This window comes from Mizuhopecten yessoensis, unplaced genomic scaffold (assembly GCF_002113885.1).
Source record: "Mizuhopecten yessoensis strain PY_sf001 unplaced genomic scaffold, ASM211388v2 scaffold8071, whole genome shotgun sequence".
NCBI classification, from domain to species: domain Eukaryota; kingdom Metazoa; phylum Mollusca; class Bivalvia; order Pectinida; family Pectinidae; genus Mizuhopecten; species Mizuhopecten yessoensis.
Genome location: NW_018407364.1, coordinates 667197 through 688362, shown reverse-complemented (window position 1 = coordinate 688362; position 21166 = coordinate 667197). Strand labels below are relative to the sequence as shown.

General features: G+C 36.9%; 1 protein-coding gene across 1 annotated transcript; it reads right to left on the bottom strand.

The window, feature by feature from the left end:
• Nucleotides 1-207: 207 nt before the first annotated feature.
• LOC110454815 (vacuolar protein-sorting-associated protein 36-like) lies at nucleotides 208-18861 on the bottom strand. The gene is made up of 13 exons (XM_021504535.1): nucleotides 18741-18861; nucleotides 16762-16830; nucleotides 15615-15685; nucleotides 15297-15411; nucleotides 13175-13252; nucleotides 11717-11833; nucleotides 10648-10725; nucleotides 9793-9927; nucleotides 9256-9321; nucleotides 8346-8410; nucleotides 5255-5339; nucleotides 2677-2753; nucleotides 208-2088 (listed from the first exon to the last, which is right to left on the bottom strand). Exons 1-13 carry the CDS (start codon nucleotides 18834-18836, stop codon nucleotides 1992-1994), a joined length of 1149 nt encoding a protein of 382 aa, XP_021360210.1. The 5' UTR covers nucleotides 18837-18861; the 3' UTR covers nucleotides 208-1991.
• Nucleotides 18862-21166: the final 2305 nt, after the last annotated feature.

The following is a 21166-nucleotide window of genomic DNA, read 5'->3' as shown; positions in this document are numbered from 1 at the left end:
CCAGCCTCCTTAATCCACCCACTGGCCACTAATACGGTCATCTCCTTATCAAGCCTCCTTAATCCACCCACTGGCCACTAATATGGCCATCTCCTTGTCCAGCCTCCTTAATCCACCCCCTGGCCACTAATACGGTCATCTCCTTATCCAGCCTCCTTAATCCCCCCACTGGCCACTAATAGGGTCATCTCACTATCAAGCCTCCTTAATCCACCCTCTGGCCACTAATACGGTCATCCCCTTATCCAGCCCCCTCAATCCACCCACTGGCCACTAATACCGTCATCTCCTTACCCTGCCTCCTTAATCCACCCACTGGCCTCTTATATGGTCATCTCTTTATCCAGCCTCCTTAATCCACCGCCTGGCCACTAATACGGTCATCTCCTTACCCAGCCTCCTTAATCCCCCCACTGGCCGCTAATACGGTCATCTCCTTATCCAGCCTCCTTAATCCCCCCGCTGGCCGCTAATACGGTCATCTCCTTATCCAGCCTCCTTAATCCACCCACTGGCCGCTAATACGGTCATCTCCTTATCCAGCCTCCTTAATCCACCGACTGGCCACTAATACGGTCATCTCCTTATCCAGCCTCCTTAATCCCCCCACTGGCCACTAATAGGATCATTTCCTTACCAAGCCTCCTTAATCCACCCACTTGCCACTAATACGGTCATCTCACTATCAAGCCACTACTGATCCAACCTAGCCGCCATGAAACTGGTTGTCCCACTGTCCAGTTTTATTACTTCAGCCACCATTGGTCAAGTCATCTCACTATCTGGCACTGTTAATCCAGTCACCACTAAACCGGATGTCCCAAAATCCAGCTTTATAAATCTGGCAACCACTTATCTGGTTGCCCCACAATCCAGCCCTGTAGCATATAAACTTATAAACTTGATTTATTTTACAACAATTATGAAGCAAGTTTTTCAGCTTATATTAATCACTCCTGTTGGCCCAGATGTTAGCGCATGCAGGTTCTTAATGTGAGAAGAAACCAGAGTACCCGGAGAAAACCACGTGGTCAGGCAGGTGACCCCATTCCTTTTCACGTTCGATCGGAGAATCGAACCCCGGCCACCTTGGTGAAAGGCAAGTAATCTATCCACTGTGCCACCTGTAATTTGGATGTCCCACAATCCAATTTTGTTAATCTGGCCACCACTCATCTAGTTGTCTTACTATCCAACCTCATTAATCGTTGGATAACTTATCTGGATGTCCCACAATCCAGTCAGGGTTAAACTTTGTTTTTGACTTGAGTAAAATTATTTGTTTTGAAAATCAGGAGGTTTCCACAGAAAATTGGAAGTCAGAAACTTTTGTTTACATCCACAAGACTTCTGGACAGTCAGTAAAATTAAACTTGTCTGCATTTTTGGGAAATATTTTCACTTTTCCATTCAAAGCATCCTCGTAATCCCATTATCTTATATTCCCACCACTGTGGCTAGAAGTGAAGGCGTCTGCATTGATCACATTCCACTTAATACATTATCTTATATTCCCACCACTGTGGCTAGAAGTGAAGGCGTCTGCATTGATCACATTCCACTTAATACATTATCTTATATTCCCACCACTGTGGCTAGAAGTGAAGGCGTCTGCATTGATCACATTCCACTTAATACATTATCTTATATTCCCACCACTGTGGCTAGAAGTGAAGGCGTCTGCATTGATCACATTCCACTTAATACATTATCTTATATTCCCACCACTGTGGCTAGAAGTGAAGGCGTCTGCATTGATCACATTCCACTTAATACATTATCTTATATTCCCACCACTGTGGCTAGAAGTGAAGGCGTCTGCATTGATCACATTCCACTTAATACATTATCTTATATTCCCACCACTGTGGCTAGAAGTGAAGGCGTCTGCATTGATCACATTCCACTTAATACATTATCTTATAATCCCACCACTGTGGCTAGAAGTGAAGGCGTCTGCATTGACCACATTCCACTTAATACATTATCTATTAATCTGTCCTTGTCAAAAACAAATTGCTGTAAAATCTCAGTCCTTCCACAGTCTCGTCTCGACAAACTCCACCAACTTTCTCTGTCAGCAATAACCTTGAACAAATGAAGAGGAATCCCTGTTTATTGATAATCAGAACATAGACAAAGATACTGCACACCCGAATACTTTCTCCTAGTCAAACTCTGCCATTTCACCAGAATAATCCTTAATTGCTAAGTGTTAATAAACCCATCACATTTGATTACTGTGTATATTATGATGTTTACTACTATTCGCTGTAATGATAAATTCATTCTCATTACGGCGGACGAAAAAGACCAAATTCAACTGCAGTGAACATTTCCCAGTATACAGAATTAGTCTGTAAATCAGATCTTCATTTCATCTACATTGAATTGTTGATGTTATGATATTTATGAATAATTTCATTCTGTTAATGGGGACAGGTAATCAATAAGCAATTAAAAAGTTGCAAAAAGTTAATTGCTTCATTAAAACTGATGCACGATGTGGCACAACATTGAAATAAAGTCGAAACTCTTAGAAGTCAACACAGACGAACTGACACTGTGTGATGGGTTATTAAATGCAGATTTTGATGGAAACACTAGTTTCTTTGTGCGTTTCTTTATCCGTTTCTTAACGCGAGTGAAATATGAGCCAGTCAGATCACTACATACCTTTCTTTAGCCAATATCACAGACACCCCTTGTAGCTGAGCCAACTCATCAGCAGTCAGCGACGTTTTCTCTTTAACCTGCAAAATGGTATACCATATATAATTCTAGACTTTTTAAGTACAACATTATATTTTACATTTTGTAAGTACAGTGAAGTACAAGGCCAAACATAATGAAGCAAGTTTAATTTTTTTTTATAAGATTTATTTGAACATCTCTGCAGTGTGATTTCTATATCTCTAAAACTCAAGCAGGGTGAGTTAAATATGATTACTGTAAAAAATCTCGATCAACCTAGGTTGGGTGAATATCCCCAGAGGTCAAGGTTGCCCAAAATGAGTGAAATATGACAACTTTAAAACTTGTGGTCAACCAGGCTGAGTGAAATAAGATGGTTCTAGTATTTGTCGCTGACAACTAGAACTCGCAGCCAACTGGGCGAGTGAGATATATAGGAAAACCCAAGAACTCACGTCAACAGGGCAAATGAGATATATAGGAAAACCCTAGAACTAACGTCAACAGGGCAAGTGACATAGGAAAACCCTAGAACTCACGTCAACAGGGTAAGTGACATAGGAAAACCCTAGAACTCGGGTCAACAGGGCAAAAGACATATGAAAACCCTAGAACTCACCGTCAACAAGGCAAGTGACATATAAAACCCTAGAACTCACGTCAACAGGGCAAGTGACATGAAAACCCTAGAACTCATGTCAACAGGGCAAGTGACATGAAAACCCTAGAACTCACGTCAACAGGGCAAAAGACATATGAAAACCCTAGAACTCACCGTCAACAGGGCAAGTGACATAGGAAAACACTAGAACTCACCGTCAACAAGGCAAGGGACATAGGAAAACACTAGAACTCACTGTCAACAGGGCAGTGAGATATGAAAACCCTAGAACTCATGGCAACAGGGCAAGTGACATAGTAAAACACTAGAACTCATGACAACAGGGCAAGTGACATATAAAACCCTAGAACTCCCTCTCAACAGGGCAAGTGAGATAGAAAATCCCTAAAACTTACTGTCCACAAGTCCTATGATGATAACTTACCAGATCAGTCGTAATAGGAAAACACTAGAAATCATGTCAACAGGGCAGTGAGATATGGAAACACTAGAACTCATGACAACAGGGCAAGTGACAGATAAAACCCTAGAACTCACGTCAACAGGGCAAAAGACATATAAAAACCCTAGAACTCACCGTCAACAGGGCAAGTGACATAGGAAAACACTAGAACTCACCGTCAACAAGGCAAGTGACATAGGAAAACACTAGAACTCACTGTCAACAGGGCAAGTGACATATGAAAACCCTAGAACTCACCGTCAACAGGGCAAGTGACATATAAACCCCTAGAACTCATGTCAACAGGACAAGTGACATATAAAACCCTAGAATTCATGTCAACAAGGCAAGTGACATATGAAACCCTAGAATTCATGTCAACAAGGCGAGTGACATATGAAAACCTAAGAACTCACGGTCAACAGAGCAAGGGACATATAAAACCCTAGAACTCACATCAACAGGGCAAGTGACATATGAAGACCTAAGAACTCACCGTCAACAGGGCAAGTGACATAAGAAAACCTAAGAACTCACCGTCAATAGAGCAAGTGACATATAAAACCCTAGAACTCATGTCAACAAGGCAAGTGACATATAAAACCCTAGAATTCATGTCAACAGGGCAAGTGACATATGAAAACCTAAGAACTCACCGTCAACAGAGCAAGTGACATATAAAACCCTAGATCTCACATCAACAGGGCAAGTGACATATGAAAACCCTAGAACTAATAATACGTCAACAGGGCAAGTGACATATGAAAACACTAGAACTGGCGTCAACAGGGCAAGTGACATATGAAAACCCTAGAACTCACGTCAGCAGGGCAAGTGACATATGAAAACCCTAGAACTCACCGTCAACAGAGCAAGTGACATATAAAACCCTAGAACTCACATCAACAGGGCAAGTGACATATGAAAACCCTAGAACTAATAATACGTCAACAGGGCAAGTGACATATGAAAACCCTAGAACTCACCGTCAACAGAGCAAGTGACATATAAAATGCTAGAACTCACGTCAACAGGGCAAGTGACATATGAAAACCCTAGAACTCACCGTCAACAGGGCAAGTGACATATGAAAACCCTAGAACTCACGTCAACAGGGCAAGTGACATAGGAAAACACTAGAACTCACTGTCAACAGGGCAGTGAGATATGAAAACCCTAGAACTCACGTCAACAGGGCAAGTGACATATAAAACCCTAGAACTCATATCAACAGGGCAAGTGACATATAAAACCCTAGAACTCACATTAACAGGGCAAGTGAGATAGGAAAACCCTAGAACTCACTGTCAACAGGGCAAGTGACATATGAAAACCCTAGAACTCACATCAACAGGGCAAGTGAGATATAAAAACCCTAGAACTCACATCAACAGGGCGAGTGAGACATGAAATCCGTAGAACTAACGGTCAGTACGGCAAGTGAGATATAAAATCCCTATAACTTACTGTCCACAAGTCCTATGATGATAACTTACCAGATCAGTCGTATCACTTATCACTCTTTCCTCATCATGTGATTGTAGCTGTAAAACTATCACCCCACTGTCAAACATCTTCATTCTGAAACAAAAAAATTACAAGTTTATCCTCTTTAGTCAGTTAAATAATTAGCAAGGATAGAAGACCACTTACACTCTGAATACTAACATTGACAGTGGACGTATTGTAGTAAGTAAAGATAGTAATTGTCCCTCTACTCTTGGCACAAACTATGACAATTATAACCCTCTTTAGTCAGGATACCAGCCATATAGACTATGGACCCTCTACTCTAGGCACAAACTATGACAGTTATAACCCTCTTTAGTCAGCATACCAGCCATATAGACTATGGACCCTCTCCTCTTGGCACAAACTATGACAGTTATAACCCCCTTTAGTCAGTATACCAGCCATATAGACTATGGACCCTCTCCTCTTGGCACAAACTATGACAGTTATAACCCTCTTTAGTCAGGATACTAGCCATATAGACTATGGACCCTCTACTCTAGGCACAAACTATGACAGTTATAACCCTCTTTAGTCAGGATACCAGCCATATAGACTATGGACCCTCTACTCTTGGCACAAAATATGACAGTTATAACCCACTTTAGTCAGGATACCAGCCGTATAGACTATGGACCCCTTACTCTTGGCACAAACTATGACAGTTATAGCCCTCTTTAGTCAGGATACTAGCATAGACTATGGACCCCTTACTCTTGGCACAAACTATGACAGTTATAACCCTCTTTAGTCAGGATACTAGCATAGACTATGGGCCTTCTACTCTTGGCACAAACTATGACAGTTATAACCCTCTTTAGTCAGGATACTAGCATAGACTATGGACCCTCAACACTGGGCACAAACTATGACAGTTATAGCCCTCTTTGGTCAGGATACTAGCATATACTATGGACCCTCCACTCTTGGCACAAACTATGACAGTTATAGCCCTCTTTAGTCAGGATACTAGCATATACTATGGACCCTCCACTCTTGGCACAAACTATGACAGTTATAACCCTCTTTAGTCAGGATACTAGCATAGACTATAGACCCTCAACTCTGGGCACAAACTATGACAGTTATAACCCTCTTTAGTCAGGATACTAGCACAGACTATGGACCCTCAACTCTGGGCACAAACTTTGACAATATTAACCGTCTATAGTCAGGACATTGGCACTGACTTAACTTCCTTCAGTCAGGATATAGGTACTGACATGAGCCTCTTTATTCTCATGACACAAATTTAACAAACCAGAAGCTTCCCTTTGAGATGGAGGATATTAATTAACCCTTCAACCACTGTAGCCCATAATGGACTCATCTAGATCAAAGCATGGTAGAGTCTACTAAAGTTACATAAGGTTGAAAGGGTTAAATGGTTTCCTGTTGAATACCATATGTATTTGTGAGAAATGGTGTTTTTTTGGCAAAAACAGATTCTTCCATTGAAAGGCGAACATATGACTTGGCAAAAATTTCCTGTTATACAGTATTACTGCATCAAACAAGAGGCCCATGGGCCTTAATGGTCACCTGATATATTTATACAGAGAGTCGATTTTGTTTTTAACATGTACGGAAATATTATTTAAAGTGACAAAAAACAATAAAACCACCTTATTCAATATCTAGCATACAGATTTAAGACTAAAAAGTATTTGAAACTAGCACCTCTGATTCTAAACAAGGAAACTGAAGAAATTTGAGCAAACTGACTCCTTTGGGCCCCACCCTACAGCCCTTGGGGGTAGAGCTGGCTCAAAATTTTCAAAGTATCAAACTGTCAACTCAAGGTTATAATTCCAATCAAGTTATTAACATGTAATATTCAAAGTATCATTTGCCATTATAAATCATAATAAATTTTGCCCCCTCCCCAGGGGTAAACGTGATACCCAAGGGTCATGAAATTCACAATTTTGGTAAAGCACCTTAATACCCTTCCATCTATTAAGAGTATTTGATTCTACCATATCTTGGTCTTGAGAAGAAGTTTTTTGAAATTTCAGTCAATTAGACCCTTTTTTGCCCCACCCATCAGCCCCAGGGGGTCAGTTAGGGCTGATAAGTGCATACTATCAAACTGCTACCTAATACTGATAATGCCAACCTAAATTGAATTACTTCCAATAGAAATTAAACAAATGTTGGTCCAAAATGTGATTTCCCTATATAAACTAAAGTAAAGGTTACCCCCTCGCCAGGGGGAAACGTGATTCCCCAGGGTCATGAAATTCACTATTTTGGTAAAGCACCTTAAAACCCTTCCATCTATTAAGAGTATTTGATTCTACCATCTCTTGGTCTTGAGAAGAAGTTTTTTGAAATTTCAGTCAATTAGCCCCTTTTTTGCCCCACCCACCAGCCCCAGGGGGTCAGTTAGGGCTGATAAGTGCATACTATCAAACTGCTACCTAATACTGATAATGCCAACCTAAATTGAATTACTTCCAATAGAAATTAAACAAATGTTGGTCCAAAATGTGATTTCCCTATATAAACTAAAGTAAAGGTTACCCCCTCGCCAGGGGGAAACGTGATACCGCAGGGTCATGAAATTCACTATTTTGGTAAAGCACCTGAAGACCCTTCCATCTATGAAGAGTATTTGATTCTCCCATATCTGGGTCTTGAGAAGATTTTTTTTGAAATTTTAGTCAATTTGAGCCTTTCTGGCCCTGCCCCTCAGGCCCCTGGGGGCTTGGGACTAAACCGGCCATTATTTTTTAGTAGACCTATGTCCATGGAAGGTTCCTGCAAAATTTCATTGAAATTGGTTCAGGGGTTTTGGAGAAGAAGTCGAAAATGTAAATTGTTTACGGACGCACGACGACGGACAAAAGGCGTTCGCAATAGGTCACTTGAGACTTTGTCTCAGGTGACCTAAAAAGTTGGGGAATTAATAGTCTGTGTGATGTCTAATGACGTCATAATGCCACATGTCCAATGACATCACGCTTGGCGAGAAGGGTGCATGGCATTTTGAATGAGTTACTTAACGCAATTCTTCTGCATTGTGGTCTTATCAGCTATATGAAGATTAACAGAAATGTAAATAATGCTTACCTCACAGGTAACCTAAGTGACTCCAACAATTCACAAGCATGTAACATATCCTCTGGTGAAAGCAACTGTAGGGACAAAAAAGAAGTATAATGTTATTCTCAAATATATATCACATGGACAAACAAGTCATCAACATCAAATTGGTAGAAGCACTAGAAATTTGGCTTGAAAATTGTAAAAGCACTTGATATTGGGCTTAAAATGTGTAGAAGCACTTGAAATTGTGCTTGAAATGTGTAGAAGCACTTGAAATTGGGTTTAAAATCTGTAGAAGCACTTGAAATTGTGCTTGAAATGTGTATAAGCACTTGAAATTGGGCTTGAAATGTGTAGAAGCACTTGAAATTGGGTTTAAAATCTATAGAAGCACTTGAAATTGGGCTTGAAATGTGTAGAAGCACTTGAAATTTGGCTTGGCGAACATGTAAAATAAAATATATGACTCTAATATTAAAGCTTAACTTTATACACAACCCTGTCAAACCATGTATGTATTAAAAGTATTGCAACATAATAGCATGACAAAAGGGACCAGTTGGTCTTGAAACTTTGTGACACATTTAATATGTTCATTGTTTGTCTAGTCAAACTTTGATATGACATATTTCCATCAAACTGATGAATCTTATTGAAGATACATACGACTCTAGTACATATATCTCATAAATGATATCTTCAGATTCATAGGTTTTATCACAATCAAATTGCTGGATAAGTGACTCCGATCGTAAAAAAGTTATAATAAAAAAAACCAAGACAAGGTCTTGTGAGCAATCCAATACACAAAGTTGGAATTGAAAATTACTGTAAGAAAATACTTACTAACATATTTTATGAAAACCTTATGTATATCAGAGCTTCACACTGTTGAAGGATAAACAAATTTAGCAAGCATCATAGTGAAGCCTACCTCCATTCCCCTGGCTCTGTTAACACGGCAGTACACATCAGTTAAAGTCATGATACCTCCACATTCCTGTCAGAGTGGACACAAAAAGCAACAGAGTTATTGTAAGGGGAGATAATCACACATAACTGTCACATAATACAAATGTACATGTTATTTCTTTGTTGCCTTTGAAAACTGTTTGTAGGATATGTGTGAATACCCGAGATAATTTTAATAATATCTACAATTTAATCTCTAGCACCTTTGACTACAGTTTGTAACACCTGTATATTTACCTGAAGTTGTTTCTCTAAGACCTTTGACAACTGTTTGTGACAACGGTATATTTACATGAAGTTTTTTCTCTAAGACCTTTGACAACTGTTTGTGACAATGGTATATTTACCTGAAGTTGTTTCTCTAAGACCTTTGACAACAGTTTGTGACAACTGTATATTTACCTGAAGTTGTTTCTCTAAGACCTTTGACAACTGTTTGTAACACCTGTATATTTACCTGAAGTTGTTTGACAACAGTTTGTAACACCTGTATATTTACCTGAAGTTGTTTCTCTAAGACCTTTGACAACTGTTTAGCCAGCTCTGAGTAGTATTTGTCACCAGTTCCGTGCGTTTCCCTGGTTACAGGGTCCGGTATACCCATACTGAGTAAATAGGACTTAAACTTCACTGTCTGTAAGATAAAAAACATGGCAAATTTCATTCACAATGTTACAGAACTGTAAAACATCAGGATATAGACTGGTCGGTTAATCAATATTTATACATGGTAAATGTCCTGTACGAGGACAAGTTAGTCCAGGCCACTGAAATACAGGAAAACCTTGTCATACCGCCACCTTGTGTCTAGAGAAATGTTGGTGTTATAAAAGGATTCAACAATAAATTTAGATAAACATATAAAGGATTTGTTTTAAAAAAAACAGACAAAATGGGACCTTGATAAACATTGGCAGCAAGCGAGGTGGTGGCAAATTAAACAAGGGCCATTATTTTGAGGGTTTATCGTACATAAATTTCCTTATAAATCTTAGGGACATTCTCAATTGTTGTTTTCGGCATCATTTTAATAATTCAAATTCCTTAAACCCTTATTACAAAAGTAAAACATTAATGTTCAGAAATCACTTCATGGGTTGTTTGGATGAATTAAAGAAACACAAACTCTGGAACATTTAAGTGGAAATGTGAAATTTAAGAATATTTCAACTTAAAGAACTTTTTAAGAGTTCAGAAATTATGTGATACCAGTGGCAAGGTCGTACGGAACAAGAAACCTCCGTAAGAACCTTGCCCATTCGGCTTAACAAAAGTATTTAAATCGAAAATCCAAAAATTGTTGACATCAGACACCATATCGTGCCTAACGTGAAGGACTGACTAAATAACTCACCTCATCTTCCGATATTTCTCCTTGTCTGTCTTTTATCTTTGCTGCTATTGTTTTTGATAAATTAACCATTTCCTTTGCCTATGTGAAAAAGAGGAAGTATACATATTAATGTTATCAAATGTATTCTAGATTGAAAGACTGTGTAACTTGGTTTTTGATCTCTGAATCATTGAAACACGTAGTAACATGTGACCTTCTTTGTAAGGACACATGGATTTCAAGAAAAAGTATAAAAAAAATCATAACTTAATATTATTTCGTTTTTTTACCTATTGAGCTAAGTGTCATAAGAAACAACGTGGACCAGATAGCTTTAATCTAAGCAGCATTTGTACGGCCAGATAGACTCTTTCGTGTTCAGGGGGTGTATCATAAATAAATAAATAAATATACAGCATTTGATATACCGCGCTGTCTAGCTAACATAAGCCACTCTAAAGTGTTTACAGTACATATATATACAATTTTATACAGTCAAATATATATTAATCAATACAATATTGAGGAATTTGCAGGAGCTGCCTTATCAGGCACTAACTACTAGTCCTATGCCACCTGGCTAATATCTCCCTATGTGTGTATGCCTGTGTGTGTGCTGGAGATGTGTCGTGTTCTGTTTGTAGTGGGACCGTGCTTCCAACGGCATCATTTATAGTGCCACCTCACTTGAATGCTACAGCACAGATACCACAACATTCACCCAAGACCAATTTATACTCCACCTGGGTTGTTGGAGTTGTGTGGGCAAAGGAAAAACTCTTTTTCTGAATATTCCATGCGTACGGCAACTTCGGGGATCGAATCCCGGCCACCTGCTTCAGGGCCGGAGTGTTAACCACTCGACCAATCCGCCCAATCATACACTCCCAAGCATGGAAGAGTATTCTTCACTTATATTCTAATTAACCACTGTGACAATAAACAGAAACTATGAAAATGCATTTTGACAGTTCTTTTTTAAAATATATGTATAAACATTTCCAAAAACAAATTATGAAGTGAGATTTAGATAATGCTGAAAAAATTATTTCATAAGCTTTTTTCTTGAATTTTCCTTACACTACCTCACCTTTTCCATTAGTTTGCTGAGATCCTCAAAAGCTTTAGAAATATCTTTGTCTGTGTCTTTCTGTTTTTGTTTCAATGATCGCTCAATACCCATAATCCCGGCCCGATGCCGCCCACCCTGTAACAAATTAAACATTTTCAGTAAATTTACAACAAACTTAAAATAAGCTTAAAATGACATTTCAGGTGCTATTTTTAATAACAAATTCATAACAGGGGTAATAACAAATTCAACATGGTTAAATATTGAATGAATTCCGTTATTTCTACAGGTAAACACTTAATACCTTAAAAATGGAAATTCTCATGTGGAAATGTCTTCATAATCTATACCCTGGTATATGTAAAGATTGAAAGGCATGTTTCTCAATTTCATAACAGCATGAACATTGAAAAACTGTTGTTCATTCCATATACTTACATCGTGAATGTTTAGTTATTATTGACCTAAATATAGACATTCCCTTATATTGAAGTGTCTGTCGTCAGTGAAAACCTAGAAACAGTCGAATGTCACCAAAATGTTTGCTTCTAACAGTTGTCCCATGCTATTTGAGGCAGGAGGAGAAGCTTCAAAATGGCACTGATCAAATTGTGTTCATAGCTCTGGTAATGCTTAATATTGAGAAAGTTGCGATGGAAATGTTAATACATTAAAATGTAGATATTTGCTTGCTTATTTACTCAACACCAGCATTGCAACTTTTACAGTACCTATATACAGTGTATGAGAATCTGAAAATGCCATCTGATATTGTCTATATATCTGATGTTGTCAATTTTACAGTTATCTTTAATCACCTTTCATGAAATCAAAATACATTCTGCCGTCACCAAAACTATTTAAACGTTTTATGGAGTCCTATGAGGTTTATTAAATACCAAGAGACATTCCTTGCTCATGGTCATCAGAAATCATCGATCCTTTCTCTTTCCACAATAACTCAGGTTTAGACCTTTCTGGCTCGTCAGAAAATCTAAAATGGTTTTTGATTGCACAAAAGCAGGTCATTGAATGTGTATAAGCACTTTCCATGGGCAAATCTAGAACTAGTTTGGAAGCAAAAGTGTCAACATTTGTCTACCGATAAATCGTCCCTTGTTACTTAAATTCCTGTCTTATACAGACAAAATTGAAATTTCAATGGGTCAGTGAAAAGTTAAATATTTGATCCAAGAACAAAATACAAGCAAGATGTTCGGGATAATACTAGTCAGTAACTGAAAATACCTGTGGACCAGGGGTTGCAAAAGGTAAGGGATAATACTAGTCAGTAACTGAGAGTACCTGTGGTCCAGGGGTTGCAAAAGGTAAGGGATAATACTAGTCAGTAACTGAAAATACCTGTGGTCAAAGGGTTGCAAAAGGTAAGGGATAATACTAGTCAGTAACTGAAAATACCTGTGGACCAGAGGTTGCAAAAGGTTAAAGATAATAGTAGTCAGTAACTGAAAATACCTGTGGTCCAGGGGTTGCTGTTGGTAGACTTTGTTCCCATAGCCTTTTTTGTAACTGCTCAGAAAATGCCTGATTAAACTGTAAATAACAAAGTTGTTAAAATCCTTCTATTGAAAACAAATTTCAAGATGTTTGTAATATTAATGGTGATATGAATCAAGCAAACTGTTATCAGTAGCGACAAAATCTGATGTAGTACATTAGAGAGACAACCTGATGTGCAATAACCGAATAAGACCATGTGATGTATGTAAGGGAGACAATCTGAAGTATGTAAGGAAAACAAGCTGATGTGTATAAAATAATCTGATATATTTGTAAGGAAAGACAATCTGATGCATGTAAGGAAGACAATCTAAAGTGTATAAAATTATGTGATATTATATAATGTAAGGGAGACACCCTTAATAGATAAGGGAGACAAGCTGAAGTGTATAAAATAATCTGATGTATGTATAAGGTAGACACCTTAAATATATAAGGGAGACAATCTGATGCATGTAAGGGAGACAATCTGAAGTGTATAAAATGATGTGATATTTGTAAGGGAGACAATCTTAAATATTAAGGAGACAATCTGATGCGTGTAACAGTGTTGGGAATCGGATCAGATATCATAATCGATTATCGGAAGACTTGTCATGAACATTAATCGATTATAATCGGAATATCAAAACTTTGGTAAATATATTGTGTAGTGTATAGAAAAATACGAAACTACAGTATGCGGCTATCTTTACCTAATAGTAAGAGTACATACTTCTGGCCTTAACATACATGCCATAACTTCCCAGTGCAAAGCAGTGAGATCAGTGAATTTTTTAAGTGAGATTTGGTAAAAAATATGGATTTTTTCTCTGAATTAAGTGAGAAAATTATGAGATATTTAAAACAAATCATACGGCATATTACATAGTATTATCTCATGTGTGTTAATCTGAAGCCTCTTTTGGAACCAAAATTGGAGATTTATTGGTATTTTAAAGAATTTTAGGATGAGATTTACATGTGGATACAGTTCGGATATAGTAATATTTAAAGTAAACATCTACTACTCCCATATTGTTTTATATCCAATTGTGAAAAAATTTGCTGTCTTGTGTTAATGTTATTTTTATTAACACTCAGTCCCATCCTGACAATGAGAGAATTAATTTTGGATTCAATGTCAGTGTCGGTTTTGATTTTATAGTCTCGCTTACATTTCTGTTTTGTGAAGCCATGTTTTCGATTGTAGGCTAATTAAGCTCTTATGTGGCTATTTAATGTTTATACCAACTGTCATCAGATATAAATTAGCAACTAGCCCTCACTGGACAGGGGATCTCTGATTTAATTGCTTAACAGTTCACACATCAGTGAGTAGTACAGCAAGCCATTCGCCGCGAAATTGGCACGCCATTCACAACATTCACACCTAAGCCATGCTGCTAATTGGCATGGCCTGTAATTTAAGTGGCTAGTCCGAGATTTTAGACCAAACTTTGTTTCATTTTGTGAGACCGGTTGAAAATTCATGAGAAATGTGCCTACATCCGATGCTTCAAACAACACCCTGGTCAAAGAATAAACTTTAGATACATTGTAGTTTTAAGGAAATTTAGCATATTTACGTATGCAGTTTTCGATTTTTCAATTATTAGAGATTGTAATTGAGTGCTTACTTTTTCACCAATAGCGATCAACTTTTGACTCCTTTCGATTATCAAAACACCACTACCGAAGAATATATAATAATTTGATACACGTGTAAGGGAGACAATCTTAAATGTATAAGGGAGATAATCTGAAGTGTATATAATAAGTATTCTGATATATGTGTAAGGGAGACAATCTTAAATGTATAAGGGAGACAATCTGAAGTGTATATAACTAATAATCTGATATATGTGTAAGGGAGACAATCTTAACTGCATAAGGGAGACAATCTGAAGTGTATATAACTAATAATCTGATATATGTGTAAGGGAGACAATCTTAAATGTATAAGGGAGACAATCTGATGCCTGTAGGGGAGACAATCTAATGTGTATGAAATCTGCCGTAATAATGACTTTGAACTAATTACAATGACTCTACATAGAGTACACTGATGACTTTTAAGCAGTGGCCTTAACTTTACCTCTCTTTCACCTGCATCCCTGAAGGAGAGTCTGATGAAATGGTTGGCACTGTGAGAGACAGGTCCAGGTTTTTTTTGACTTGGCACAGCATTTAGGTGAACAACTATTTTGGCACTGGCAGGAAAGAATGATTATCATGATTAAAATTCTCATTGTAAAGTACAACTAAACTGTACCTGGTACTCATTTTTCAGTTCATCATTACCAGATTATCAATATATACAATTTTGTATACATAAATATAAAGACTACAGTGTAAGGATTCAGATCAATTATGTTTTAATTCAAAGAAGCCAGTAAAGGAATGTTAAGAAAACCTTTTAGCGAATCCTGATGGTTGTTCTTCCAGAAACACCACGAGTGAGAGGTGTAATACCAAAATACGGGACTGCAATGGAAATAAATAAAGTACAGAGACACATTTTCATAAGAAATAAGAAATTCAATATCTACAATTTCAGAAAGATTTCATTCCTTATGAAAAGGTTCAGTTAATTTAGAGTTTTTCTGTGTTGACCATGATGTATTAACATATATAAACCAATACTTGTATCAGTAAAATACTGGTACATGAATAATATTTATTTTACTGATTTTATATATAAAAAAAAGATTTTTTTTAAACTGGAGCTTAAACCATTTTTGGTGCCATCCAATCCAATGAAACTACATGTATGCCACTAGTTACCATTACCGAAATATGCAAACCTCTTAAAAGAGAATTCTACTGATATTTAGTGTGTTCAACTTTGACTATATCCTAATTTTCTACAAAAATGGTTCTTAGGATATTGTTGTTTGAAATTTTTAACATATTTGACCCCTGTGACCTTCAATGCAGGTCTAGGTCTTTTTAATGAGGAAAGTTTATAGCACCACATCCCAGGTACTTACTGGCCAAATATCATGACCCTGGGCTTTATGGAACTTGAGAAGAAGACTGTTAAAGCTTTTAACCAAAGTTGACATTTGACCCCCAAACTAGCACATAAAGTTGACCTTTGACCTCATAAGTGTAACTGAAAAAAGTACTTTCACTGCTGGTTTACATAAAATACCCAAGTATCCTAACTCTAGTTCAAATGGTTCTTAGGATATTGTTGTTTGAAATGTTTAACATATTTAACCGCTGTGACCTTGAAAGTAGGTCAAGGTCATTTTGATGAGGAAACTTTATAGCACCACATCCCAGGTACCTACTGACCAAATATCATGACCCTAGGTCCTACAGTTCTTCAGAAGAAGTCGTTCAAAAGAAAAAGTTGACGGACGGACGACGGACTACGGACGACGCAGTACGGCCAGGTGAGCTAAAAACTGAATTGATTTAAAGCTAGTATATAGTATACATTGCAAATCCCAGTACAACTGTCAATTTATTTACACAATACTCAGAATAAGTGCAATCACTGCTTTAGTATCTAATAATTCAAATAAATACAAACAGAATACAAATATACTTACTCTGTCCGTTACATCTTTCCAAATTAATTTATGTGTGGATAAAACCAAAATTCCGTCTTGAAAGGAAGTCTGAAAAATGAATATATACAATTAGATATTCACATATAACACTAAAACATGTATTGAGATGAATTATGAAACATATTCAGCCAAATAATATGTATATATATATAAACTGTTTACCTGGATTTGAAATTGTTTTGCTATTTCTTTTCTTGCTCAACAGAACACATGAAACACAGATGGCAATTTAGTGTGATAAAATAAGCTAACTATGACATCTGAAAATGTGAATCAATTTCAACTTACAAACGCAATTTATAGTCATTCTGCTTTCCAAAAGTGAACTGTTTTATTTAGGTAAAAATGGTGAAATTTGTTATCAAAATTGACCAATCTTTTGCTTTCACAAAGTTTGCTTGATGACCCCCCACCCCACACACACACTAATGTAGCATGTGACGGTGACGGTCATATCATGTGACATAAGTTCCAAAAAATTGAATCAAGAAAAAGAAACGACTTATTACAATGAAAAATACAATCAAATATTTTTTTATTTAACTAAACCATAAAAGGTTCACACTAGAAAATCAAAACTGTTTCCCTGTGGTTAAGATTTCACTGTCTACGATTCACACAGGCATGGTCGATTCCATCAACAACACAGGTTCAGTTATCCAGTTGAAACACACTCTAGTAATTCAATACTTTAAATACAGGTTTCAGCCTCGAATTAAAGGGGATATACCTATTCATGTGATATACTATATCATGTGCACAGTACATCTTCCCTTTTTATCGAGGCAGATACGTTTACCTATACTTATATACACAGATTGTATTGTGACTATAGGAATGTTTACATTTCCTCTGCTGTCACCTCTATTGTATTTGTTTACAACAGGAAAGAGAATAGTGTGCTTCCACCGGGGATCAAACCCTCGATCTCCAGGTTCCTAGTCGGACAGGCTCTATCACTGAGCTAAAGGGAAATTCCCTCTAGCTCAAAGCTAGAATCGAAGGTGACTGTAATCCTATGTACAATTAAAATCTGCCACATATTAATAAATGTTGGTTGATATTATTGATAAGAACTGATGATGACCTATGATTATTTTTGCAAGTAAATTGCTGATAATGTCATAGCTCTGTAATTGTTATTCATAACTTGAAAATTATTTGTACATATCGTATTACAAGTTAGTAGTTCAAATTTAATGTTGGTATACTAAGTTCTTATATATGGCATATGAGTATTCATTTCTTGTTAATTAAATTAGTGTGGCCTCAGTAGGTTCCCTGTAGTTATAAGAGAAGCGACTGGTTCTTCCATAAGTGATTAAGTCTAGATTCAAAAGCTCAAACAGTTTGTGACGTTACAACCTCTGATGGCAGACTATTCCATATGTCTATGTTTCGGTGGAGGAAGCCATATGTCTACATTTCGGTGGAGGAAGGACCATTTCCTGATGTTAAGGTGCATTCTATATTTATATAATATCAGTTTAATATACTTGAAACATATCATGTCACTATAGCAGGAGAGGAAAATGCAGTGGGCATTGGGGCTAAATTGATATTTTAATACCAGATTCCTTAGTCCAAAATAATTGATCGTCTTCACCTTTAAAAAAATGTCGGGTGGAGATGTACAGTGACCATTTCTGTAGCGCATTGTTAGCTTAATGCATGAACTCAGACAAACTTTGGTATCGATATCAAGGTATCAACCTACATTTGAGTAGTTTCTGTTATTTGAAAGACTCCACCTAGAGTTAGTCCTCTGATTATGATACACATCAAGAAGCTTGTAGCTTTATGAGTTAAAATCGTTAGCGAATTTATTATTGAATCGAAACTTTAATCTGCAATACTTAGTCTACAGGAAGGCCGTCGTAGTTTCGTCAGTATTTGCATCCAAGACACGCTCCATACACAGTTATACCGTAAACTCTGAGTTGCAACAATAACAATACCTTTTCGTGACCATCATACAAAGCCACCCCTCGCTGCTGTAATACTTGTTTTTCGCCAGGAAGGAAACTATCGTCACCCCACTCAAATCTGTCCATTTTCTCTAGAGTTTCCGTATCCTTCAATGTCATCGAAAGGCTTTACATAATACTCACCTTAATAAAGCGTTGAAAAGACCAAAACAAATTCCAAATAATGAACCAAACACGGGAAGCATGTATTACGGCATTGGCGACCACAGACTTGTAATTAAAAAAACATTCATGTTAAAAACCGAAATTGCTTAAAGTCAAAGAAATATATTTGATACATCATATTGAACAAAAGGCCCATTGGACATGTATCGCTCACCTGGTATCAATATCACACTTGGAACCTTAAAATTAAAAGTTGACTAAATAAAGATACAGGCAAAATATCATTGTTTTGACTCAAAGTCATTCAAAAGAACCTGTTAAAATATTAAAACACATCGCCTGGATATTTGAGCAATCATAGGAAAATGTTCTCCATATTGAAAGTAATTCTGCAAATATTTGCAGTCTCATTGGCTATATTAATAGGATGTCCTAAGCTAAATGAAACTTTATAATTTTCTATCCTAGCATGCTACTAGTCAAATATAATCATCATGGGCCTCCAGAAGAAGTTGTTTAAGGGTTTTTAACATATTTGACCCTTGTGATCTTGAAAGTATAGGCCAAGGTCATTTATTTGAAGACACTTTATAGCATTTCATGCCAGGAGACCTACTGCCCAAGAATCATAATCCTGGGCTTCCTGGTTATTCAGAAGAAGTTTTTAAAAGGTTTTTACAAATTGACCCCTGTGACCTTAAAAATAGGTCAAGGTCATTTATCTGAGGAAAATTAATGGCACTTCATCCCAGGTACTTTCTGGCCAAATATCATTGCTCTAGGCCTCTTGGTTATTCAAAAGAAGTTGTTTAAGGTTTTAAACACATTTGACGTACCCTTGTGATCTTGAAAATAGATCAAAGTCATTTATTTTAGGAAACTTTATAGCACCTGGTCAAGATATTTAGACAGGCGACGGACATCACACCAATTACCATAAGCTCAACTGGCACTTCGAGTTGAAATGTTGAAACAAAACTCTGAACACGTATCAGAGTAGCTGCATCATTTGGTCCGAAACTACACATAATAAATAATATATATAGGCCTACATAGAGCAGAAAATTATATTGTATATTGTGATATATGTCTCTGTATAGAGTCAGCATCAAAATGTCTATTTGTTATTTAAAGTTGATAGAAATTGCTTATACATCAAATGTTTATGTCATTCATAAATAAGATCTATAATACATTGCCATTAGTTTGGGATATAATATTCCCAAATCATTTAGTGAATTAAAAAGTGTACCATTAGAAGCACTAAGAATTGTTCCAATTTTATTGAGGCACTAAATTAAGCTTGCTGGTAATGTTGAACCTTGATATAGAAAAACCAAGTTGTGAAAATGAGCACAATTTTGTGAAAATCAAAATTAGATATTTATTGCTGCTGTGTCATGAAAAAGTAATTATAACCCCTCAATAGAAAATTAAGCCATTCCGGGGTCATTTTTCTACATTTGAAATATGACTTGAAATCAATATACCTGGTACATGTATTCTACGTACGTAGAGACTGGAGATCCTACCTTGGTATGCGTAGAAAGCATATTAACCCCACCCCATGTAACCATGTTTTTTGTCCTTCTTCCTAGTGTAAACATTGAAGTGACCACTGTAGAAAAACTAACCAGGGGTCATTTTTCTGCATAGAGATCCTTCCAAGGCATCAGTAAAAAATGCGTATAACCCAATAAGGTTTGTTGTCCTTCGTCCAGAGAAAAAGTCCAAATTTATGAACACACATACACTCTACTATATTCATTTTAATACAGTATGAAATGTTCTCATACGTCAGTACACACTTTATTTTTGTGATCAGTCAAGGTTACTCTGGAGTTGCTAAAAAATATTTTACCAACCCTTTTAAGGTCACTCTGGCATCTGCTTTTCCTCACAGATTTTAAAGGGTGTCGAGGATATTCATTTCAACAAACTTGCTAACCCTTCTCCTGACCCTTAGCCTCTTTTGTTAAACAGGAGAAACAGTTGAATCTTTTCAATATTTTTAAACCACATGGAATTGAAAATGAGCTCATCTGTTTAAAAAACTCTTGATATCTATTTATCTAAGTAAGCAACACGTCAAATATTATTATCATGAGCTTCTTTGTCATCCCTATATTTGGAAGATTTTTTGAAACATTTAAGACCTCAAACACAGCTGCTACAATGCATTAAAGGTCAGGTAAGCATTGTCAGATTTTAAATTTGCATAAACAAAATTCTTCAAAAGTCACAAGATAATAATTTTCGACTCAGTAGAACAGCCTCCCCCTATCCCCCCC